The sequence below is a fragment of the Buteo buteo genome, chromosome 1 (genome assembly GCF_964188355.1).
Source record: "Buteo buteo chromosome 1, bButBut1.hap1.1, whole genome shotgun sequence".
NCBI classification, from domain to species: Eukaryota; Metazoa; Chordata; class Aves; order Accipitriformes; family Accipitridae; genus Buteo; species Buteo buteo.
The window spans coordinates 6,599,405-6,620,934 of NC_134171.1; the positions used below are offsets into that span (position 1 = coordinate 6,599,405).

Consider the following 21,530-nt stretch of genomic DNA (forward strand, 5'->3'; position numbering starts at 1 on the left):
ACAAAATGTCAAACGATTGATGTGAGGTTACTTATTTCACTAGGGTTAATGAAGGTGATGGGTGTTTTGTGCTGCTATTAGGAGAGGGTGGATTTAGATCATCTCTGAAGGTCTTTGCCAGTCTCAGTTTCAGCAATTACTGTTTTGTTACACTGGCTTTCCCACTGTAGGTACCCAGTCCAAAACGAAAGCTCTTCTTTCCAAAGTGTGTTTAGATCTGTCTTTTTTCTGCATTAGGTTTTGGAAGGAAAAAAGACAGAGGTGAACTGTACATTTTTGTAACTGTTATTAAAATGTCTTTCTCTGGGAATTAAATAACAAGGGTAAGTATAATTGTAAGGTATTGGAGCAAGATTAAGCTAATAGCACCTTTTTCTTCCTAAGCTTTTGCACTCTTTCTGTGCATCAGTGATTATTTCTAGTCCTGTGTCTCAGCTTGTGCATTGGGGCGTAAGGAGATGGAGTGACTCGCTGGAGCTCACCCCGCAGCACCCAGCAGCGTGGCTCCAAGCTGTCCACTAATTTTGGCCAGGTTACCCGCCCTTTGCTGTGGAAGGGATGGCAGGGGGTGGAGATGAGCCAGGCCTCGCTGGGGGGGCATCTCTGAAAGAGCCCTGGCAGCTGAAGACGAGGCAGGCAACGTCTTCGGTGCTGCTTCTCTTTCTCTCCAGGTCCCTTCTGGGTCTTCCCCAAAAATACGAAGTGTAGCTGGAGTCACCCCTTGCACGACTAGATTTTATAAATACTGTGCTTTCCTGCAGCCTGTGTGACGGGGCGAGGACAGGTGGTGACTTAACCTCCTCCGGCACCGGTTTTTATCGCTCTCAACTGCACCGGCCCATCCTAAACTCCCGCCGGTCCCCTTTGCCACGCCACCGTCTTTACGGTCGGAGAAGGGGCCCGGGCGGCGTAAAGGGCGGCGGCCGAACCCTGTCACGGCCTCCACGCACCCCTTTCCACACGGCGCAGGCGGGAAGTGCTCCTTGGGGCCGTGTGAAGCGGCGCGGGGCCGTGTGAAGCGTGGCTGCGCCCGACGACGGCCGAGGACCCCGCCCAGGGGCGGGGCGGAGGGCGGGGCGCGACTGCTTAGGCATCCCCAGCCCCTCCCGCGCCGGCGGCGCATGAGCGGTGCGGGCGGCGGCGTGCGCATGCGTGATAAGGGGGTGGAGTCGGGAGTGGCCGGCGCCGCATGCGCAGTGGGGATCGCCGGCCCCTGACGGCGGGAGGGAACGGGAACGGGAAGGAGAACCGGAACCGGAACCCGGCGGGGCCGGGCGGCGCGGGGCGGCTGCCGCCATGGGCCTCTTCGGGAAGACCCCTGAGAAGCCGCCCAAGGAGCTGGTGAGACCCTGGAGGCGGCCGGGGGGGGGGGCGGCGGCGGCGGCGGCGGCGGCCTAGGTGTATGGCGTTGCCATGGCGCCGGGCGGGGGCTGCGGCGGGGCCGGGGCCGGCCTGGGCCAGGGCCAGGCACCGCGGAACCGGGGGGCTTGCCTGCCTACAGCCGCCCCGGGACTGACTCCGAGGCCGGGGGGGGGGAGGCCGGGGTGCCCCGGAGAGCTCTGTCCCGGCGGGTGGGCCTGGGCAGCAGGCGAGGAGCCCCTCTAGTCCGTCCCCAGGTGGGCCGGGGGCACCCGCCCTCGGTTACTTCAGTTCTTCCGAAATGCAGCAGCTTCTTAACGCGCTCGGTCCGCTGTCAGAGAGCTCCTGCTCCCTGCGGGTGTGGAGAGACCGGGGGGAGGGTGCTTCACAGGGCCGCAGGAGCAGTAGCCAAAGGAGCGATGCAGTAGCCAAAGGAGCAATGCGTCCTGGGTGCCATGGTTTGGGGAGGCTTAGTCAGCGGCTCCTGGGTTTTTTGCCTTGCTGTTAGCTGTCTTCCATGGCTTCTAGCTCTCCGGCTTCGTTAGGGGCCTCTAGCTCCTGTTAGGAAGGTAGTCTTAAAAATTTGAATAGCTGAAATATTGGGACTTGGGGGGGGGGGGGGCGTTTGAGTCTGCAGACAAACTGTAAGCCTTGCTTCTACCCACAGATTTGTAATGTCACAGTGAAATGAAATAATCAAGATACCGGTGGATTTAACTGTTGCCTTTCATAAATCACTACTAACGTGTTAATAAAAAAAAATCTGCTATTTGGTGGGGGGAAAGATCAAATACGTTAGATGTACTAAAAAAGCAAAAGGGGAAGGATTACAGACACCAAAATTGAAGGCTTAGAAGACCTGCACTGTCACAGATATTCCCTGCTGCTTTGTAGCAGCTGAGTCCCGAGGAGAAGCCTGTAGTCATTGCTTGTTGGATGATAGCATTAGATGAGGAATATACCTTTAATAGCATACTTTCCCTTCCTCCTCTATTTGTGTCAGAGCCATGCGGGTTGGTTATAGTTTCCTAAGTTCACAAGCAGTGTTGGAAGATGCCACAGAAAGAACTGACATTTAGAGACTGCGGCTTTCAGTGGTGGGATAAAGCAGCAGACAACTGTTTAACCCACACAGTGTGGTTATGCTGCACTGATAAGTTCTTGTTATTTCATGTCTGATAACCGCTCTTATGCCTTCTGTAACTGACAAGCTTGTGTTTTCCAGTAACGCAGCATGTCTGTGGGTCACCTTTGAGATGTTTGCAGAAAAGCCTGCAAAGGTGCTAGAAAACAGGCGTGTCTGACCCTTAGGGAGAAATGACGTGGGTCATCTTGCTGTCATGAGCACGCTCTTGGGTTGCAGGATGGCATGATGACTTCATAGGCCATAACAGTGATATTGAGAAACCCATTACTAGTAAGAAATTTCTTTCCTGCTGTATCTAACTGCAGCTTTAGAAGGAAAAAGAAGTAGTTAGTTCTGCTTACTAGATGACAGGGAAACAGTACCACTTCCTTGTGTCTGCCAGCAGCTGCACACGATACTGTCCCTGAGTAGGGCTAGTGAAAGCAATCCGAGCACCACAGGAGGTGGCTGATGATGGGAAGAGGTTGAGATTTTTGTAGTGGCAGTGGTTTGCCCTGGGTTTGCTTGTATGCTCACTCTCTGTTGATGGGAGAGAATTTATTTATGAATGATACAAGGCAAACATCTTCAGTCCTTGTGAGAAGCTAGTGATGCACTTCAGCCTGTCTAAGCCTGGGGGCCTACTATACATTTAATGCCACGCCTGGACTGTTTGAGCTTAAAAAGTGTTTTTCCTCCAGTGTAGTCCAAGTGGATTATTTCAGTTTAGTGTTTTGCTGGCTGACCCTCTGTTGTGGTGCAGTGCTGTGAGAATGACCTTTTTGTTTATGTTGGAAGTGGAAGCAAAATAGTTTCATCAGCATGGGGTAATTAGCCTTGCTTAGTTGGCCAAAGTACTCCTATTCCCAGCATTGCTACCTGTGGTCTGCATTGTGCTGTGGTTCGTAGCTGTAACCCTGGTGTCTGGTGTGAGATCACCAATATAGCTTCTTTACTGCTCAATAAATTGCCATATCTCACATAATTGGAAGCATGTAGTAGTCTAGATGAGAGTCAATGGGATTTCCTCCTCCTCTTATAAGCAAAACTGGTGATTAGTGTTGGGAAGACCAGGGAATAAAGAAGCATACAGCTCTGCCTTCATGAGGACAGTTGTGTGAAGCAGCTTATTCCTGGGCAGTACTAGGGATGAGCTATCAGAGTTCTCTGCTGTCAGAGTTAGCAGGGCTGATGACAACATACGGCTAGTTGTGGTTTAATGGTGTCTTTGTGCTGGGTTGTGCATCACAGAGACAGAATCTGTGAATTCTGCTGTAGTTCATTTGACAGTTGCCGATTGTGCTTGGACATGAAGGCTTAACACGTGTTGGTTTGTTCTAGAATACAAGTTGTAGAGCAAATCTCCGGAAGATGTTACATTTGAGACATGACACTTGGCCAGCCAGAGTTCAATCGTGTTTTACCACAGTCTCTTCCCCCTGCTTTTCTCCCTCTAGTGTCGGCGTACTCAAAGGAGAGATCTTCTTAGCTTCTTATCAGGGTGAGGAATGAATGTACCTCACGTTTTCTGCTCTGTTCTGAAGAACAAGAGGGGAGGCTGCAGTCAGTCCTGGAAGGGTTGGGTGGTTTTTTTTGGTTTTTCCTTGTAATAAAACAAGATTGAATTAAAGGTACAGGAGCTTTCTGAAATCCCTTCAAAACTTCTGCACACCTGTAATGTGCATGCACAGAGCTCTGCAGGGCTTTTGGGTTTGGGTTTTTTTGCAGCAGGTTTTATGCTTGGGCAACTTGGATGGTGGTGGTTTTCTGTAGTCAAAACATGGTCTTGTTCATTGTGACTGAGAGCATTTCCTTTGAGACCGGTGAAGGTCTAAGAATCTGTCTTGCTCTGCTGGGCTCATACACTGAAGAACACTCTTTACAGTTCTGTTATAAAGCTTATTTGGGTAGATGAAAGCTTTTTACTTGAATTAAAAAAATCACATAAAAATCAAGGCAATTTTCATATGAAACTATTCATACAGTCAACTAGAATTCTTGAGTGGCCTGTGCACTGGCATGTACAGGGTGCAAGTGGATCCATGAACTAGAGGTCATCTTAATAGATGTTTTTTTTAGGATTTTTTTGTTAGGATTTTTTTTTTTTTTTAGATACTGTGCAAAATCTGTACTCCTGCTAATAAAAGTAGCTGCAGAGCTTCCACTCTGTTCCTGTGCTAGTGATATCTCCTGATTCTTGATTCTGGTGTTGTATAGCCCTTCTCTGCTTCTCTATTTGCCACAAGTGCTTCCAGTTCTCAGCTGGGTGTCTGGCCCCACCGGAGAGATGGTCGGGGCAAGTGGTGCTCCCCACCTCCTTCAGCGCCCTGTGTTGGGGGAGCCAGGAGTGCTGGAACAGAGAGATCTTGGCAAGTCCCAGGAGGGAAGCTGTAGAGGGGGTGGCTGTGTTTGAACCCCCCACCAAAGGCAAGGGAAGGGAAGCTGGAGGGCAGAGCTGCCGTGCAGAGGGACCTGAGCAAGCGGGAGGAATGGGCCAGCAGGAACCTCACGATGTTGAGCAATGCGAGGTTGTACACGTAGGACAACCATCCCTGCACGTGGGGCTGACTGGGCAGCAACTCTGCAGGAAGGGACCTGGGCTTCCCGTGGATAATAAACATGAGCTAGCAGTGCACCTTCGTGGCAATGAGGGCAAACTGGGCTGCACTGGCAAGCTGTAATCATCGTGTTGAGGCAAATGGTTGTTCAATTACTCTGCTACATTTGGCATTAATGAGGCCACACCTGGAAAACAGCATCCTGGTTTGGGCACCCAGTGCGATAAGGATATCAACAAACTGGGGAGAGTGCGGCAGAGGGCCAGCATGATGGTGGAGGACTGGAGCCCATGACACAGGAGGAGAAACTGAGGGAACTGGACTTGGTTTAGCTTGGAGAAAGGAAAGCAAAGTGTCTAAAGCCTTTCACGGCCTCTAACGGGGTTGTAGCGAAGACAGAGCCAGGTACTTTTTCAGGTGTGCCCAGGGACAGGAAAGGGGCTACAGCCACAGGTGGCCAGAAGAGAGTTTTGAACTGGACATGAGGAAAGTTATACACCACAGGAGTGATTAAGTGCTGGAACAGATGCCTGGAGCGGCTGTGAAGTCTCTGTCCTCGGACAGTGTCAAAACTCAATGGACGAGGCCCCGAGCAACCTGTCTGAACTTGGTCCTGCTTTGAGTAGGAGGTTGGCTTGGAGACCCCCTAGGGTTCCTTCCGACTGAAATGGGTAGTACTGCTCTTGGTGCTGTCATCCTGTGCCAAAGTTTCTACTGTATGCTGAAGTCTCCTGCAACCAAGTTTCTTCTGTACAGCGATGTCACTCTGATGTGGGAAATTAGCCAGGCAGTGAGCGTCTCTGATTCACAATTGTGTCCTCCTTAACTCCTTGTCTGAATGTTAAGAGGAGTGCGATAATCTGTGGTACCTCTGTAATGTGGTTTGGTTTTTTTATTATTATTTGAATAATGAAATATTTAAACATCACTCATAAGTTAAAGCTTGTGCATTTTGAAGTGCTTTTGATATTGGATGGTTAAGTTACATGAAAGTATAAAAGCGTAGTTTTAAAGTTGGAATTTCAAGTAACTCTCACTTTCTCTTTTTAAGGTCAATGAATGGTCCTTGAAGATAAGGAAAGAAATGAGAGTGATTGATAGACAGATCAGAGGTTTGTACTTGTGTCTCATTTTTTGTTTTTCCTTTCCCTGTCTGCCTTTAATTGGGGGAGGCTGTGAAATCTAATAACCTGGGGTACTCTATTGCATCTGGAATAAAGAAAGACAAATGTGATCCTGGGGCCAGACTGTCTGTGTTACAAAATGACGTCGTTGTAAAGTTCTCCAAGTAAAATTTTCGAAAAGAACCTGAATATGTTATCCTTCCAGTAAGACATAATGCTCTTAAATCGCATGTGATAAGGCTTACTATCCAGGATTTCACCCACATTGATTTAATGAATAATATCAGTGTGGTATGTAATTCCACATGTTCCACAGGTGTGTACTGGCATGAAGTACATGTGGTAAACAAAAGTAGCTGTCAGCTTGGGAAAATTGCAAACAGGAGAAAGGAAAAAAAAAAGACTTTTCTCAGTGGGTGTTTTGCTATTAAATTATGGACATTATGCTTCTGAAGAGGTCTTGAAAAGCAGAGGAGTTGCTTATTATTACACTGCTGCTAGTTCAGTTTCTTGTTCTCTCCTCTGCCCACCTTCCCAGAATCTGAAAATAGGTTTGGGACTAGATTCTATTTTCTGCTTTTTGTCTGCTACACTGCCCTCAGGATTGGTCCCTGGGATGTGCTGGTAAAGGATATTTTGTGTCAGCATCTGGTTATTAGGCACATGCCTGTTTTGAGTGACTCAAGGGGTATGTTCTCCCCTCCCCCTTTCCTCCCCAGCCCCACACTTCTGGAGTAAGCTGGCAGGGTTCCTGTGTTCTCCCACTTGTAGATTTGTCTGAGGTGGTTGGAGAGAGATGCTCGTGTAGCGCAAAGTCTGTCTTTGTCCTCATCTGTAAAATGAGGAACAGGGTTTATGCCTCTTCCGGGAAAACCGATGTACAATGATGTTCGTTATGCTTGTGAATTGTTTTGCATTCTCCAAGGCACTTTGTATGGCTGTATTGGGCACAGAGTAACTGAAATGTGCCTGATCTTGTTAGCAAAGTGTGTTTTGGAAGCCACATCTTCCATGGGAGCAAACTACCCACATGTTCACTATTGATGGTTTCTTGAAATTTTGTTTTTCTCGCAACTTTATGCAAGCTGTAATACTTCTAATGGCCTATATAGATATTGGGTTATGTGGTAGTCTAGTATTTTGATGTGGTTGTAAATCTCATTATTTTAACAGCTCTAAACTTGTCTGTATATGTATTTCAGAGTGTTACGTTCAAAGAAATACAGTTCAGCATGTGACAGCTTATAGTAACCACCAACCATCTGCTATTCTGGTAATTCCCATTAAAATGAAGTACAGAATATGTTCGTAATGCCCATATTGTGCTAGGATTTCACATCTTACCAAGTGTCAGCTGTGGAAGTATGTGGATCTGCTGGACACTTACCAGGCTAGCAGGCTGCTGCTGAAAGATGACAGCCACGTGCCACTAAAGGTTTTCTTCCGAAAATTACCCACTGTAGTTGGATTCTGCCATGCTTTTATCGTTTCAGTTGAGACTTACACAGGAAATTGCTGCCATCTTTGAGTAAGGATGCTGAGCTGGGACCTGTCTTAGTTTCCCTGGGGAAGGCTGTGCTAGATGTGTTTTGATATAGCAACACTCAGATTCACCTGGGATGAACTGAGTGGGCTTGGATCACTCGAACATTGGGCTCGCCCAGTCAGCGCAGCTACTCATATAGCAACGCACTGTTTCAAACCATCTGTTGTTATCTTGCTGCTGTAGTGATTTCTATTTGGTGTAGGTTGCTTTTGATGGCTTGGAAGGTTTGAAGAAATTAAAGGTATCCTTGTGACTTCAGAATTGAATTTTTTTGAGTTAATGTAGTTGGAGTAATAAAGTGACTTTGTGCTTTACTGAGCTTGCGAGTCCCTCTCGCAGGTGCTTTGGACTGCTTTGTGCCTCTGTTGTGCTTGGTAGTGCTGCAGAGGGACTGGTGTAGTGACTTTGGCTCACTAGAGGTGCATAGCTGGCATTGACCTTCAAAGACAGAGTTGACTGTTCTTGCATATTTGTGCCACCAATATCATATTCAGCAGTTCGTCATGCGAGCATGAAAGCATTCACTCGAGTATGGGGCCACCCTACGCTAGTTTGGATGTAGTAACACAATGCTTGTGGTTGTTTTTAGCCTGACAAAGCGAATGTCATAATTCCTCAGTACTGCTGGAGTACTCCTGGTGCTTTCTATTTTCTGCTCTACCACTTCAGCTGTTTCTTACCTGTTCTGATATGCTGGGACTCTGACCTACACATGTCTTCAAGCTTGTGATGTTTCTGCAAATACTAGTTGGGAAGCAGCAAGGAGTGTGTTTCTCTGATTATGATCGTAGAGATTTCTGCCAGTCCTTCACAATAAAGACGCCATTGAATGATACTGAGAGAATGACTCATCTTGAGTACAAGGTTCATTAACTCCCATGTGAGATGCTGCGTCGAAGTCTCCAAGTCAGCATGTGCCAAAAAGTGCGTGTTGAACCCTTTGTTTTTATAAAAGGGCAACTTCTGATTCTTGCCCACATGTAATTTTGGTCTGGTATAAATCAAGAAGGCTCAGACAAAACTAAGTTTGAACAAAGCCATTGCTAGAAAGAATTGTTCATGTGGTTCAGGTTTTTGCAGGAAAGTGTGCCTAACCCTTGCTATCTGATCTTTATTTACTTTGGGATGATTTTTTTACAGACTAACTTAGAGCCATATTTCATCAGTGGCTAATTTATTGCTGAGTCTGGAAAAGGAAGGGGGTTGATACAGCCCCTGCTGATTCCTGGATTTCTTACTCTGAGTTTTTTTTGAGGTACCTGGCTTCTGCTGTACACAGCCAGTGTTATCGGACAAGGCAGACATAGACATATGAACAGTCACATCAGATTTGCTAGAGAAACTGATGTTATGTAAGGAAGCCTATTTAGTGTGTAATATTTCAGATCCAGCTATTTGGTGCTTACTTAGTACAGGCTTAGTTGCGTATTCCTGTTCCAGCATGCACTTCTAAAAAGCTGTTGCATGAAGCTGGATATCAGGAGACTTTGAACAGGCCATTTTAAGTTATATCTAACGATTTGCCAGCATACTAGTTTTTGTTGATAAATTATCCATAGCTTTGGCGCCAGCCAGCTTATAATTTGAATATGCCAGTTTATATGAATACTTAATGCACGTGTGTTTAAAGCATGAGCAGTAGAAACTCAAGACCTTAACTCCTTAAGTACAAGTATAGACTTGGTTGGGTATCCAGTTGAGGCTAAATTAATTGTGCCTGATGGGGGGAATAATTAAGCCTATCTGCAAGAATTAAGGCTTTTTTTGGCAGTAATAAACAAGTCTGTGGTTCTAAAAAGTTGTGGATGCATCTTCATAAATTCACTATATAAGTGGTTATGCTTTTTTTTTTAAAGGCAGTGTATATCTAAAGCTTTCTAGTCTCCGTGAGATCAGCCTTCTACAATTTTTCTGAATGTATTTTTTTTCAGAAAGACACAATTCAGGGGTTTAGAAGTAGTAAGGACAATTTTGCCCACAACAGCCCTCAGATTCACTTGAAAGTGGGCATATAGGTTAAGCTTTGAATGTAGTCTGACAGGTAAGTCTTTTTGCTGGTAAAATGCCTGTCCGTCTTCTGACACTACTAGTTTTAAACTCCTTGTGACAAGAGGTAATCTTGTAGGCAGGAAATCGATACAGCAGCCTTAAACTGTGTGTGTATATTTGTGTGTATGTGTGTGTATACACACACACATATATACTTATATCAGGCCAGTTTAATTGTCAGGAAGTTATTCTGAAGTTGTAAGTCAATTAGTCATCTCAGAGTGCTTTGTTCTTACTGGATCTTTTTTGTTTCATAAGAATTTGTCTTAGCTCAGCTTTGTGCAGTGATATTCCTGGACAGTCCTTTACAGTACTCTTAACTGCAAAGGAAGATACAGAGCTGGATGTTTAGTAATGAGAATTTTCCTACTAATATTTAGTTGAATTAATTAGCTAACATGTAAATCAGCCTAGAAGAAGGTCTTTTTGTAACAGAGGGAATCTGAAATCAAGCAGAAACAATTCTTTGCATTGAAAATACACCCCAACAAATGACTGGTTTCTCTTCCATATCCTTAGCAGTTTGTCATTATTTGCTGTGTTTTTCTGTACTCCAGATATCCAGAGAGAAGAGGAAAAGGTGAAGCGGTCAATAAAGGATGCTGCCAAAAAGGGTCAGAAAGATGTGTGCGTGATCTTGGCGAAGGAACTGATCCGCTCTCGAAAGGCCGTAAGCAAACTCTATGCATCCAAAGCTCACATGAACTCTGTTCTCATGGGGATGAAGAATCAGCTCGGTAAGAACAACTACTGAGCGCTTCTAGCTTTAGAGGTGAGGTCTGGGTTTCCATTTTTAGAACTGAGGCCAAATGCAGGCAGAGCTTGAGTTTGGAAGTAGTCCTACTCTGTGAAAGGCAGCTGATTCCAGTGGGCTTCAGGACGCAGGGAAATTCCTCCTGTAGCAGTCCCAGAGGTGTGAAGCTGCTACAGTTCCACATCCCCGCATCCAGCCAGGCCGAGAACCTGTTCCCAGTAGGCACACGCGCCCACAGAGGCTCACAGCAGTGCCTTTACCAGCACCCATGTAAACACACGCAGCTTTCGCACAAACGTGGACAGCTCAGTTCTGGTCTTCCTCTTCAGCTGACTGGGACCGAGGTCCACTAGTAGAACACATATATACACACACAGACAATACATGGGTTGTCCCAGTAGCTGCTCTCAGACCTTCAGTCTAAGCTGGCCAGCTATCCGGTAACTGGCCCCAGATCTCCTCCTCTGCCTGAGCTTCTGGTACCTGGTCCAGTAGGCCCCTGAAGTTTGTATGTTCCTGGTTCATCTCGATCCCTCCCATTCTCTACCTTTGGCCATTCCCCTAAACACCCCTAATAAGTTTCTCATGTTCAGTCACATTCCTGCAGTCTCCTTAAAAGATCCATAATAAGTTTTTCCTGAGTCCAAACATGCTCTTTTCCCTCGCATTCTGTAACGAGTCCTATATTCCTGTAGGCAATACCCCCCTTCAGCCTGCAGGATGTTTCCCCGCTGCCCTGTCTGGATGGGTTTCCCACCCTGGGCTCTGGAGTAGTAGCTCCCCAGAGCTCCCAGTTATCTTCGTAGGGTTCCTACCCCTCATTGTTCCCTAGATCCTTGCTGGCTCTCTGTGTTCCCCCTGATTAGCTACTCAACAGATAATCTAACACCTCTCCTCAGAGCCTGAGGGTTGCAGTGATAGGGGAATCACGTGCTGTGAAACAGAACTCTCTTCTAGTAATTTGGGGCACATTTTCAGTGTGCCTTCCTCAACAGTTTGAATGCGTGCCTAATAACCCTGTATCCTTGTGGAGCCTGTTGTTACTGATTTGGACAGGATCTGTAATGTGAAGTTTATTTCCTTCAGTAGAATTCCCTTCATCTTGTAAATGTTTCTCTAGCAAGAGTCTTAAGACACTTGCTAAGTCCTAAATGGAGATGGGGAGGCAGTGTTTGATTTCCTTGATGTGGATGAATTGATTTGCCCTGCGGCTTAATACCTAGGTCTCTGTAAACCCTACTTGGCCCTTTGTGCTCCCTGAGTACCAGCATATTTCCCTCATTCCTTATCCACATCAGAAATCTGTTGTAACAGACTTCCTTCAGTATTTTCCGTACCTTGGAGCATTTTAGCCTATAACAAGAGCAGAGCAGAAAGCATTAAAGACAGGGAAAGACTTGGTGGATGTTAACATGCTACTGAAATGTCAGAGTATTCCCCCCACCACAGCATTATCCAAGCTGGTTGCTAGTAGATTTTAACACTAGATGAGTGATAAATCAGCAGTTGCAACGTGAACCTTAAGTGTAATCTTAGGACAGGTCAAATGTGGCTCCCACGTACCTCATTCAGGAAAGGGAAGCAGTAGCCATCCTTGCAGCTTGAAGTGTCCTTTAGAAGGAAAAACTCAAAGCAGCCTCTTCCTTATTACCGCTACCAGCACCTTCATCTTACTGGGAATGTTCTGAATGCTTACCTGAGCTATAGGAAGGAATCTAGAATTCAGTCTGGGGCTTCTGTTAGCTTGCTTCATCTTGGGAAATGACTGCTAAAGGCAAGGTTTCTGTTAGTTTGTTAACATTACGCTTGTAATGTTCTTAAAGAAATCAAGTATTAAAATGAAAAATAATGTATGCTGTACCTTCATTTTGCTTCGTTAAGGAGTGACCATTTTATATACAAACAGGTAAGTTCTCCATGACTAGGAAGCTGTGCAGTTAGGATGGCACAATTCAAGAACCTCAAAGTACCCTTAATTATTATATTTTGATCTTGGTATATCAACGTATATGAGAAGAGCTTATAAGCTATATTATGAGAATAGCCTCTGGAAAGAGTATTGTTAAATTCAATTTAAATTACACTGATTTCCTGCTTATCTGCTTCGGTATTAATTTTCTAGCTTACTGTTTGATGTGAAACTGTTGCAGTAGAACTTCTGCCAGAGTTAGCTTCCTCTACCTAGCGTGGGGCAGAGGGTCACTCGTTTGGTCAGCAGTCAGACGTGGAGCTGGACAAGCTCTGCTGGGGAAACCCTCAGCAAGACTTCTGACTGCTGAGCAGCAGAGCTCCTCAGGGAACTCTTGTTATGAACTGGAGGGCAAGTGGGTTGAAATCTTTCTGCAGGCAATTTGGATTGCTCCAGGTAATCATACAGGACCAGTATCTTTGCTAGAAACTTATTTTTTTTCCCCAACGTGGGTAGGAGTTGAGCTTTTCCAGGAAGACAGACAAGAATGAAGCAGCAGGATGTCCGTTTCTTTTTTTAATTAAATTGCCTAAATGCAAACAAGTTTCTATCCATGTAGGAAGGATATAATTTCTCTGCTTTTGGTGGTGCAGGGATCCTTCAAGCTTTCTCTATGCCTCTCCTTCACAGCTGTCCTGAGAGTAGCAGGTTCGTTGCAGAAGAGCACAGAAGTCATGAAAGCTATGCAAAATCTAGTAAAAATCCCTGAAATCCAAGCAACAATGAGGGAGTTGTCCAAAGAGATGATGAAGGTGAGATCTACAATATAAATAAGACCTGGGTAAGAGGTGGTTGTTCAGCATGCTGGAGTGCTGTGTGACTGCTTAGGTGGCCCCTTTGTCAGAGGGCTTCTGTGAACTCTGACAAACACAAATTAAAGGAGCACATCAATGGCTGGGGACTTTCTAGCAAGTTAGTGTAAGTATGTATGTGGGGAAAACCTGACTTGGCAATACCTACAACACATTTGGTGTAAAGCTTGAAGCTGAAAAAAGCTGCTAAGGTTGAGGATGAAAGGAGGAAGATTGGTCATCCTGGTTCCAAGGTGCTGGGGGAGACTGAGGTTCACAGCAGGATTCGTGCCTAGTGACTGCCTGTATCCCTGACCTTCTGTTTGTACTGGGGGAAACTGAACTTCCTGATTTCAGGGATGAAAATATATATTCAGAAAGACCCACCACAGGCTATTGTGGAGTGGGAAGCTGAAAGTCCCATCTTAGGCAAGACGGCTAGTCTGATCCTGGGTTTAAAACGTCTAGCTTATTGTCTCTGTGTGATGAAAGTGCTCTGATTGTTTTTTCAACTACCAAAATTGCTTTTTCACCTTCTTACCACTCTATACTGTTTATTTCAAAACAGAATTTTACCATTGTGCAGGTTGCAGGCCCTGCAGAGGAACGTTTTCAAACACAGAGAGAAAAAAGGGAACTTATGTCAAACGCTAATTTTACAGCATATTACACAATTTATGCTTCATGACTGAAGTCTGCAGTTGTATTTCACATTCTTAGAGCAAGCTGGGTTGTCGGTGTTTAGCCATGGAGCAACAAGGAGTAATAGCTTGAGGGTTTCAAAGTGAGAACATGTGTATTTAATCCTCAATTTTCTTACTGCTTTTGCTGTGTGCCAGTTGCATAGATATGTGCTTAAACCGTAGTCAAGTGTGTTGGCCAACCCTTACGCAAGAGGAGAGCCTTGATCCAGAAAGCTGGAGCAGTGAGCAGGCAGTTGTTAAATGCCTGGATAGGTGTAACCTGATCTCCAAAGTAGGAAGTGCATCCTCTTACCCTGCTGTTTCCAAGGGCATCACACGCTGCCTTTTTGTTTTCTGCTAGGCTGGTATTATAGAGGAAATGCTGGAGGACACCTTTGAAAGCCTGGAGGATCAGGAGGAAATGGAAGAGGAAGCTGAGATGGAAATTGACAAAATCCTTTTTGAAATTACAGCTGGTGAGTTTGTGTGTGTGTTTGCTGAGAACAGAGCCTGGCGCCTGCTCTGCTCAACAAGACGCAGCAATTTAAATCTTCGTCTATTCTGACTTAACGGCACTCTCCCAGTGGCGTCTTCGCCTTTGTTAATAGGCAGAGTGCTCTGACAGACTGGTTTCTCAGGGAATACTGGCTGAGAAGGCTGGTGCGGTTCAGTAAAGCATAGGTAATACGCATCAGCTGATGTCTGTGCAGTTCTGTAATTGAGGCTTTAACAGATCAGTGTTTGTCTGTACAGTGGATCCTCTTAACAAGGTGAAATTTATATGATTGACTAGGTATACTGTAATTAATTAAGCCAGGAAATAAACTTGGCTGCATTGCCTTGAGTCTGAGGCGATGTTGTGATTCCTGACTGTAAAATGCTGTTAGTGTCTTGAGTTGTGGGAGGTGTGGAAACCACACAAAACAAACAACCCCCCCCCCTTAAAACCAAAACCCACCCCAAACCCCAAGCTTCTGCCTTACCGCTGATGAAGTAGTGATCTGCTGTGTTAGTAATTTGACTTAGATAATGCTTAGAATGCTCCTTACCTGAATTTCTAGTGGCGTGACAAATGCAGGTACTGGAGCCGTGTTCAGCTGGAAGGTGCTGAAAGCCCAGTTCCCCCAGCCCCTGGCTTGTCGCCTTCCCTTGTTTCTCACATCCTCCTTTCCTTTTTTCCATCCTGTTTCCTGGCTGGGAGCAGCTCCCTTCCCACTGGGTGGGCGGTGGGAGCTCCTCCCCAGCTTGACTGCAGCCACAGAGGCTGGGGAGGGTCTGACAGTCAGTTCTGCTGCGTGTCAGCCAACAGCCCAGGGCTGTTCAGCTCAAACAGTTCTGGTGCGTGACCTCTACCAGAAGTGACTGGTTGAATTATTTCAGATGTACCCGAAAGCTGCTCACTGCTAAATCAAGAGGTGATGCACACTAACGAGCCTGCGTGTTGTTTGCAGGGGCCTTGGGTAAAGCACCTAGTAAAGTCACGGATGCTCTTCCGGAGCCTGAACCCATGGGAGCGGCGGCCGCTGCTGTTGATGAGGAGGAAGACATTGAAGCAATGCAGTCGCGATTAGCTACCCTCCGTAGCTAAAGACGAAAATGAATGTGTACAGTTTGCCTTTTTTGTTTTGCAATGGGATATTCTGTCCTACCTTCAGAACGCAAAACTTAATATGTGAGAATACTTTATATAATATATAAAACTTTTTTTTCTGTTCCTGGGGATTGTATTCTCCAAGAAACTACTGTAATATACTTCTTCTTGGGGAGTGCAGTCTGTACAGATTATCTTACTGTTTTCTGTTCAGCCCATCTCCCCTGTGAGAGGCTGTGGTGAAATGGCAATGGTGGTGTAATGTTAGGTATTTTTAGATATAAAGTCCTGAAATACATTCTTAGCTTCAAGTAGCATCTTTCCCTAAAAGGCACTTTGGTGTATTCCACTACCAAAAACCTTCAGTGGTGTAAGGTTTTTGTTTTTCTGAATCACTACAGATTTTATTAAAGCTGCTTTTAACAGTTGCTGCCATGCATCAGTTCAGTCTGCATCACTGTACTATCTACCTCTAACAGGTCCCTCTTGGTTTTAAATACCTGTTGTTTTTTTTTCTTTAGCACATTTAGGGCCTTCACAGCCTAGTTAAAGAAAAGCTTTCAGTCAGAGCAGCTGTTAAGTAGTATGTATGTTCATGGGAGAGCCTCATTTAGGAAAGGTGGGGTTAAGGTGATGAGAAATCAGTTGGCAGAGGTAGGAGGTGGGCCCTGACACATGATTGTGCCAGTGGAGTTTCACTGGACCCTGAGGCAGGGGCCAGGGCCAGGCCCAGAGAGGTGATGTGCAGCACTCTTGAGACAGCAGTTGGGCAGGTCTGATCCACATAATTACCTTTTTCCATCTTTTGAGATTTATAAAAATTAAACCTGGTACACACCAGGCTTCTGAGAACAGTTGTGGCCCATCACAGCTGCAGAGCAGCAGCATTTGTTCCCCACCTCACTCATCTGCAAACCCAGTAATGGAATACAACAGCTGTAGAGGCAAACAGTTGCTAGCCAGAGATCTTCATCAGGTATTTTGTTAGTCACTGCAGTACTGCACCAAACAGGAGGCTCACTTCAGCTGTCTGAACACACTCTTTATCATTCCAGGCACTATCACTTCACTATCCCACAACCAGAAGTGGTGAAAATCCATCTGCTGCTTACATTACATGTTTTTAGGGTCAAAGGAGAGGTGTGTCTCAGAAAAACTTTAGGCAACTTCAGTTTACAAAGCAAGTATCCACTCTGTCTCTTAGTAGAACATGTCAATTCCACAAGAACCTCACAGGCAAAGGAAAGAGTTTCTAATTTTAGGGAAGACTTAGTTTTCTTTCGGTAAGTCTATAAATAATTGTATTCCAAGGGCAGAGGAACAGACAAGGCACATGGATGCCTGGAGGATATCCAACAACTTCTAGTTTCAGCTATAAAAAGCAGAGGGGCCAAGTGCTGTTCACCCTCACGCCAGTGGGTGGCAAATACAGGCACAGCTGCAGCAGCAAAGTAACCCCAGGGCTGGGGGTTCCATCTCCACCCCAAAAGTTAACAAGAACAGGCAACTGGGACAGTTTGTTTCTTGTGGTCTTAAAAATCCAGAGAGGATAGATCAGGAAGAAAAAAAAGCAGCTGAAGAGTCAGTAAGATGGGGTAGATAACAGGTGCAATAAAAACAGATGGAACAATAGCACATTGGTAAGAAAGTTCAAAATCCAACGTCAACAATGGGTCTTTTGATACATACATAAGTGCATATAAGATCAGGGTGGTGACTCATTTCACTGGCTGGGAGGTAAGGTGCCTATACTCCAGCTGGCTCCAAGAAAAGCAATTAGACTGCTTTATTTCATTTACTTCAGACTTGATACTGCAAGAAAGAACATTCATTGTCTTTAAGACTACTTAACTAGTTGAAGCATGAAATGCCAAATCAGAAAGCCAGCTGAAGCAACTAGAAACAAGCCAGTCTATTTGCTGTCAGAGGCCTCAGCAAGTAGAGGTGGAGAGGAGTTCTCACTGAACACAGGGACAAAGTGTTGCTGAGCTTAAATTCTGCTAACAGCATAAGCCAAGTGAACCAGAACATCTCCCTGCACAAGGAGAACACTGCAGCACTTGCATTGCCTCAGTTCCTCACCCAGCACTATGGATCGTGACACAGTGAGCTGTTAGAGGGCAGCTAAAGATCCACAGACCCGACACACAAAGGGACACAGACAGCCCAGGTCAGACAGTAACCACACACCAACTTCATTTGTGTTTCTGTTCTGCTGCTTCAGTTGCTCTGGGGGCCTGCTTTTGTCTCCATTTTGAGGCAGGAAGCAGATGCACCTATTCACAACAGACAAACCTTTCATGAGCCCACTTCATTCTGACCTGAGAGACTTATTCCCTGCGAGTCACTGCAGCCTCTGCTCCGCTTCAGATACTGAGGGATGGGTAAGAGGAAGTTTCTTTGGAAAAAAAAAACCAAACCCAAAAAACAACAAACAAAACCCCCAAAAAACCCAAAACAAAAAAAAAACAGCCACAAAACACCAAAACTGTCACCTGCAACAGAACAGTTAATGCTGATCATTAGTTGCAGGTGAAGTACTACAGGGAGGGGAAATTTGCACAGAGTTTGTCAATTTGTTGCTAACTAGGAAGTTCCCCTTCTGCCTGGCTCTTCCCAACAGCTATCCTGCACACTTCAGTGCTGGAAAGGACACTGAAGAACAGAAGGGTTCATTTTATCTTATCATGTTCGATGAGAGATGTGCTTTTTCCACTCTTGAAGCCTGTGCCTGTTTTAAGTTTGATGATGTTTTCAGTCTTTCTCTAAGTAACTTTGGAGCAATGTGTGTGCCATTTAAGACTGAAGCTGCAAAACTCATTTGATACAGACCATAGTACTGGCATTGTCTGAGAAGCAGTAGTCAAACTAAGTCATGCTTTGGTTAACAAAAAAAAAAAAAGCTGTAAGACAGATCTGAAAGGCTGCTAGACAGATCGCTAAATTCAATACCCTAACCCTTCAGATACATTAAAAGCAGTATATGATACACAACTTGCTTTTGCATTTCAAAGCACTGCATCAAATTAATTACATTTTAAAGAGTCAATTGAAGAAGCCAGGCAAGGAACAATATCTGAAATAGAAGAATTTTATGTAGTCCATTCAGTGTTAAAAACCAGAGAATCAAACATCAGTTCAAATTAAAGAGCAGTTTCAAACAGAAGACATTTGATTAAAAGTTTCTCTTAACATTTAGAAATTTAAATACATTTACCTAAAGATGGTTAACCCCCATCTCTATGTTACTATACAATAGCTTAAAGCTACTTTTAAATGCTAGTTCTATGTTAATGTGAAATTCCAGAACTGCATTCTTATTTTTATGTAAATTGGTTATTAACTTGGGTGACTCCGTACTTCCTCCCACCCCAAAATAAATCTTAAAAATTGGGCTTTACAACGTCTTGAATAATATTTTTTCAAATGAGTAATTTGGAATAGTTTCCGACAGTTCTATAGGAGGTATTTTGTACAGTCTGGAGAGCAACTCCATATAAAGTTCTATTGCAACTGAGCATTCACAGTATGCCACAGTCCATACATATTACTACATATACATATCAGGTTTGTAAACATTGGAAGAATACACAGAACATAGTACCACGATCCTCTGGTACTGCTGAAAGGAAGATGAGGTAACATTCATATAATCTCAAAGTCCACAGAGGTCCTGACTGAGTAGTTAAAACAGCTGCCAGTGCTTCTGTTTCATAGTGTGTGGTTAAGGCTTTCTACTTTACGGTCTGCTAAGGCTGGATTCATTAGCCCTCAGTATCCCAACTGCATCTTTAACAGCATGGTATATGACATTCTTCACCTAGGAGGAAGAGAGAAGGCATTCAGTTTTACAAGTAAACAGCATGGTTAGGGTCAGGTTGGAAGACTCTGACATGCAGAAGACACCTGCACAACTTCCCACATCCCCACAGCCCATGCAGCTCTCCTTTCAGTTTAAATGTGCTCATCTGCACGACCTTCATGTAAGTCACTAACTTGTGCAAATAACGTTCAAATTCTAACAGGATATAAACTGAAACCCTGTAGCCTGAGGAGAGTATTGCAAGCTCAGCTAGAAGGAAAACAAAAGAAAAAGGAGAAGGAAACATTTCGAAAGAATCTCAGGAGAAGCTTCAGAAGGTTTCCTCAAAACTACTAAAAATCAGTTACAATTCAAAAGCCTATGGAAATTCCTCTTCAAGATCCAATGCATTAAAGCTGATCTGAACATGAAAGCAGCTTGGGTCATGTGGACACACCCACCCCTTATGGGTTTGGTGAGGGTTGTTTGTTGTGGGTTTGGTGGGGTTTTCTGAAAGGCTTAAGAGGGGCAGCGTTCATCTTGAGCATTGGTAAGTTACCTGCAATTTATCTTCATGGTTCGTATGCGTATGCGACAGATATCTAAATTCCTGAGTGAGCCAGAAGCAGTGTTTGACATGCTCTGGGGATACAAAGTCTTCTGCAACTTTAATACAACTGTACAAATTATGAACCTGGAGAGAAGAAACAAGCATTAGCCGTGTGCTCTGAAGTCTGCCCAAGTGGTCAGGCTGTAACCGCGTCCCCTGGTCCTTGCCTGGTGTGGAGCTCCTGCTGGAATGAAAACTACATCTCCTAGAAACTGTACAATAGCCCAGCCTTGAACTCCATACTCTTGATGAAGGCGTTTTCTTAGTGGTCGGTCCAAGTACCAACTCTGATCATGAATGGGATCGTGATCTACAGGGTTTTCTTGACCTTGTTCTTCCGCAACCTGGAAAGTCACAAGACAACAGGTATTATAATATACCAGTCTTACTGGATAATTAAGGTGTATCTGTGGTACTCTGTATGCACGCATGCCAGGGTGATTTGCACCGTGTGTTCAGGTAGAAGAGTATACAATGAAAGGTTTGGATTCTTACTCAGTCCTTAGTTTGTCAAGGCTTCATAATTTCTCAGTCCCTCTTGCTTCACAGTCACATTGCAAAGGTAGATATAGGAAATGCAAGTAAACCCAATTTACAGGAAGAAGAAACAGAAGGGTTAAGTGACTCACGTGGGTTCACAGTGGGGACCACTATCATATACAGGATCAATACTCTTACACTGCTATAGCCTGTAACTGGAAGAAACTACCGAGTGTGGAATTCAGCAGGCGTCTGCCCTGAGGCCAGCATTAGTCAGTGTGCTCACTGACCAAAACAGAGGATGTGAACTAGATACAAGAAATACAACACTGGGAGGCACAACAAGCACTTTAGAAGAGAAATTTGAGGGCTGTGGGGAGAGAATTTCTGCAAAACCTTCCAGTATAAATCCAATTTGCTGTGGCAATCATTTACACCCAGGACTGTATAGCCCAAAAACTCATTTGGGAGGAGATAAACAGCTTGGTTCTACTCCAAGACAAGCTGCCAAAACTCAAAATGCCAATGCCTATCAAATTCAGTATCATGTTTTATCAAGTATAAGATTTGTTCTTGGTTAATACTAAACAAATCTGCTGTAGCCTAAGCTTCTGCCCAAGACAGTAGTCAGGCTGACAAAGCCAAGAGTTGTTCAGATCATCCCATTTATCCTTTTAAACATCAACATATTAGCTCTTTCCACTTTTAGAACACCAAAGAAGTTCCAGAATTAAGACCACCAAGAACTCTGGACCATTGGTGGTGAAATTAAGTACTGAAACAAGCCCATTTGGATGTAGTGTCACATCTCTACTAAACTTTTAACTCCCATGAAAACATCACCCAAAATAACTTGTTCTTTTCCCTTAATCCAAACCTCATAAAGGTATGGGGAAAAAAAAAGCAGGAAAAGGAAGAGACCGAGAAAGAACTTTATGTACCACATATTGCTCTGACATTTCCCAAGAACTTTTTAAGAAGGATCTAGTTTAAGATTAAACTGTGGTTTTGCTTAAATCTAAACCAGCTATTTTTTTGTTCATTACATAACACCATTACTTGTGCTGTAAGAAGTGTGGGCAAAAGCA

The 21,530-nt window shown here is 44.7% G+C and overlaps 3 protein-coding genes and 1 long non-coding RNA gene across 6 annotated transcripts in view; 2 read left to right on the plus strand and 2 right to left on the minus strand.

Moving 5' to 3' along the window:
- RNF103 (ring finger protein 103) overlaps positions 1-10,434 on the plus strand; it is a 30,516-nt gene extending 20,082 nt beyond the window's left edge. The window contains exons 7-8 of the mRNA XM_075050560.1: positions 6,095-6,155; positions 10,320-10,434. The gene's annotated coding sequence lies outside the window, so the exon portion shown is untranslated. The remainder of the gene's footprint in view (positions 1-6,094; positions 6,156-10,319) is intronic.
- CHMP3 (charged multivesicular body protein 3) lies at positions 1,185-15,978 on the plus strand. Its single transcript, XM_075051001.1, has 6 exons — positions 1,185-1,341; positions 6,095-6,155; positions 10,320-10,499; positions 13,116-13,237; positions 14,321-14,435; positions 15,411-15,978. The coding sequence occupies exons 1-6, from the start codon at positions 1,297-1,299 to the stop codon at positions 15,545-15,547; spliced, it is 660 nt and encodes a 219-aa protein (XP_074907102.1). The 5' UTR covers positions 1,185-1,296; the 3' UTR covers positions 15,548-15,978.
- Positions 12,989-15,363, minus strand: LOC142041918 (uncharacterized). The gene is made up of 3 exons (XR_012653587.1): positions 15,009-15,363; positions 14,273-14,362; positions 12,989-13,244 (listed from the first exon to the last, which is right to left on the minus strand). It is a non-coding gene; the product is annotated as an uncharacterized LOC142041918 (long non-coding RNA).
- Positions 15,979-18,625: 2,647 nt separating the features above from the next.
- Positions 18,626-21,530, minus strand: part of KDM3A (lysine demethylase 3A) — a 31,915-nt gene continuing 29,010 nt past the window's right edge. For all 3 annotated transcript variants that reach the window (XM_075050176.1, XM_075050100.1, XM_075050011.1), the window contains 3 exons: positions 20,130-20,306; positions 19,912-20,046; positions 18,626-19,370 (listed from right to left, as the gene is read on the minus strand). In XM_075050176.1, coding sequence (XP_074906277.1) covers positions 19,290-19,370; positions 19,912-20,046; positions 20,130-20,306 — 393 coding nt within the window. In that variant the 3' untranslated portion in view covers positions 18,626-19,289. The remainder of the gene's footprint in view (positions 19,371-19,911; positions 20,047-20,129; positions 20,307-21,530) is intronic.

Bases quoted from the DNA above. Each gene is read 5' to 3' on its own strand.
- CHMP3 (XM_075051001.1), top strand. From the start codon at position 1,297: ATGGGCCTCTTCGGGAAGACCCCTGAGAAGCCGCCCAAGGAGCTG. The intron at 1,342-6,094 runs GTGAGACCCTGG...TCTCTTTTTAAG, and splicing joins AGAAGCCGCCCAAGGAGCTG to GTCAATGAATGGTCCTTGAA. The intron at 10,500-13,115 runs GTAAGAACAACT...TCTCCTTCACAG, and splicing joins GGGGATGAAGAATCAGCTCG to CTGTCCTGAGAGTAGCAGGT.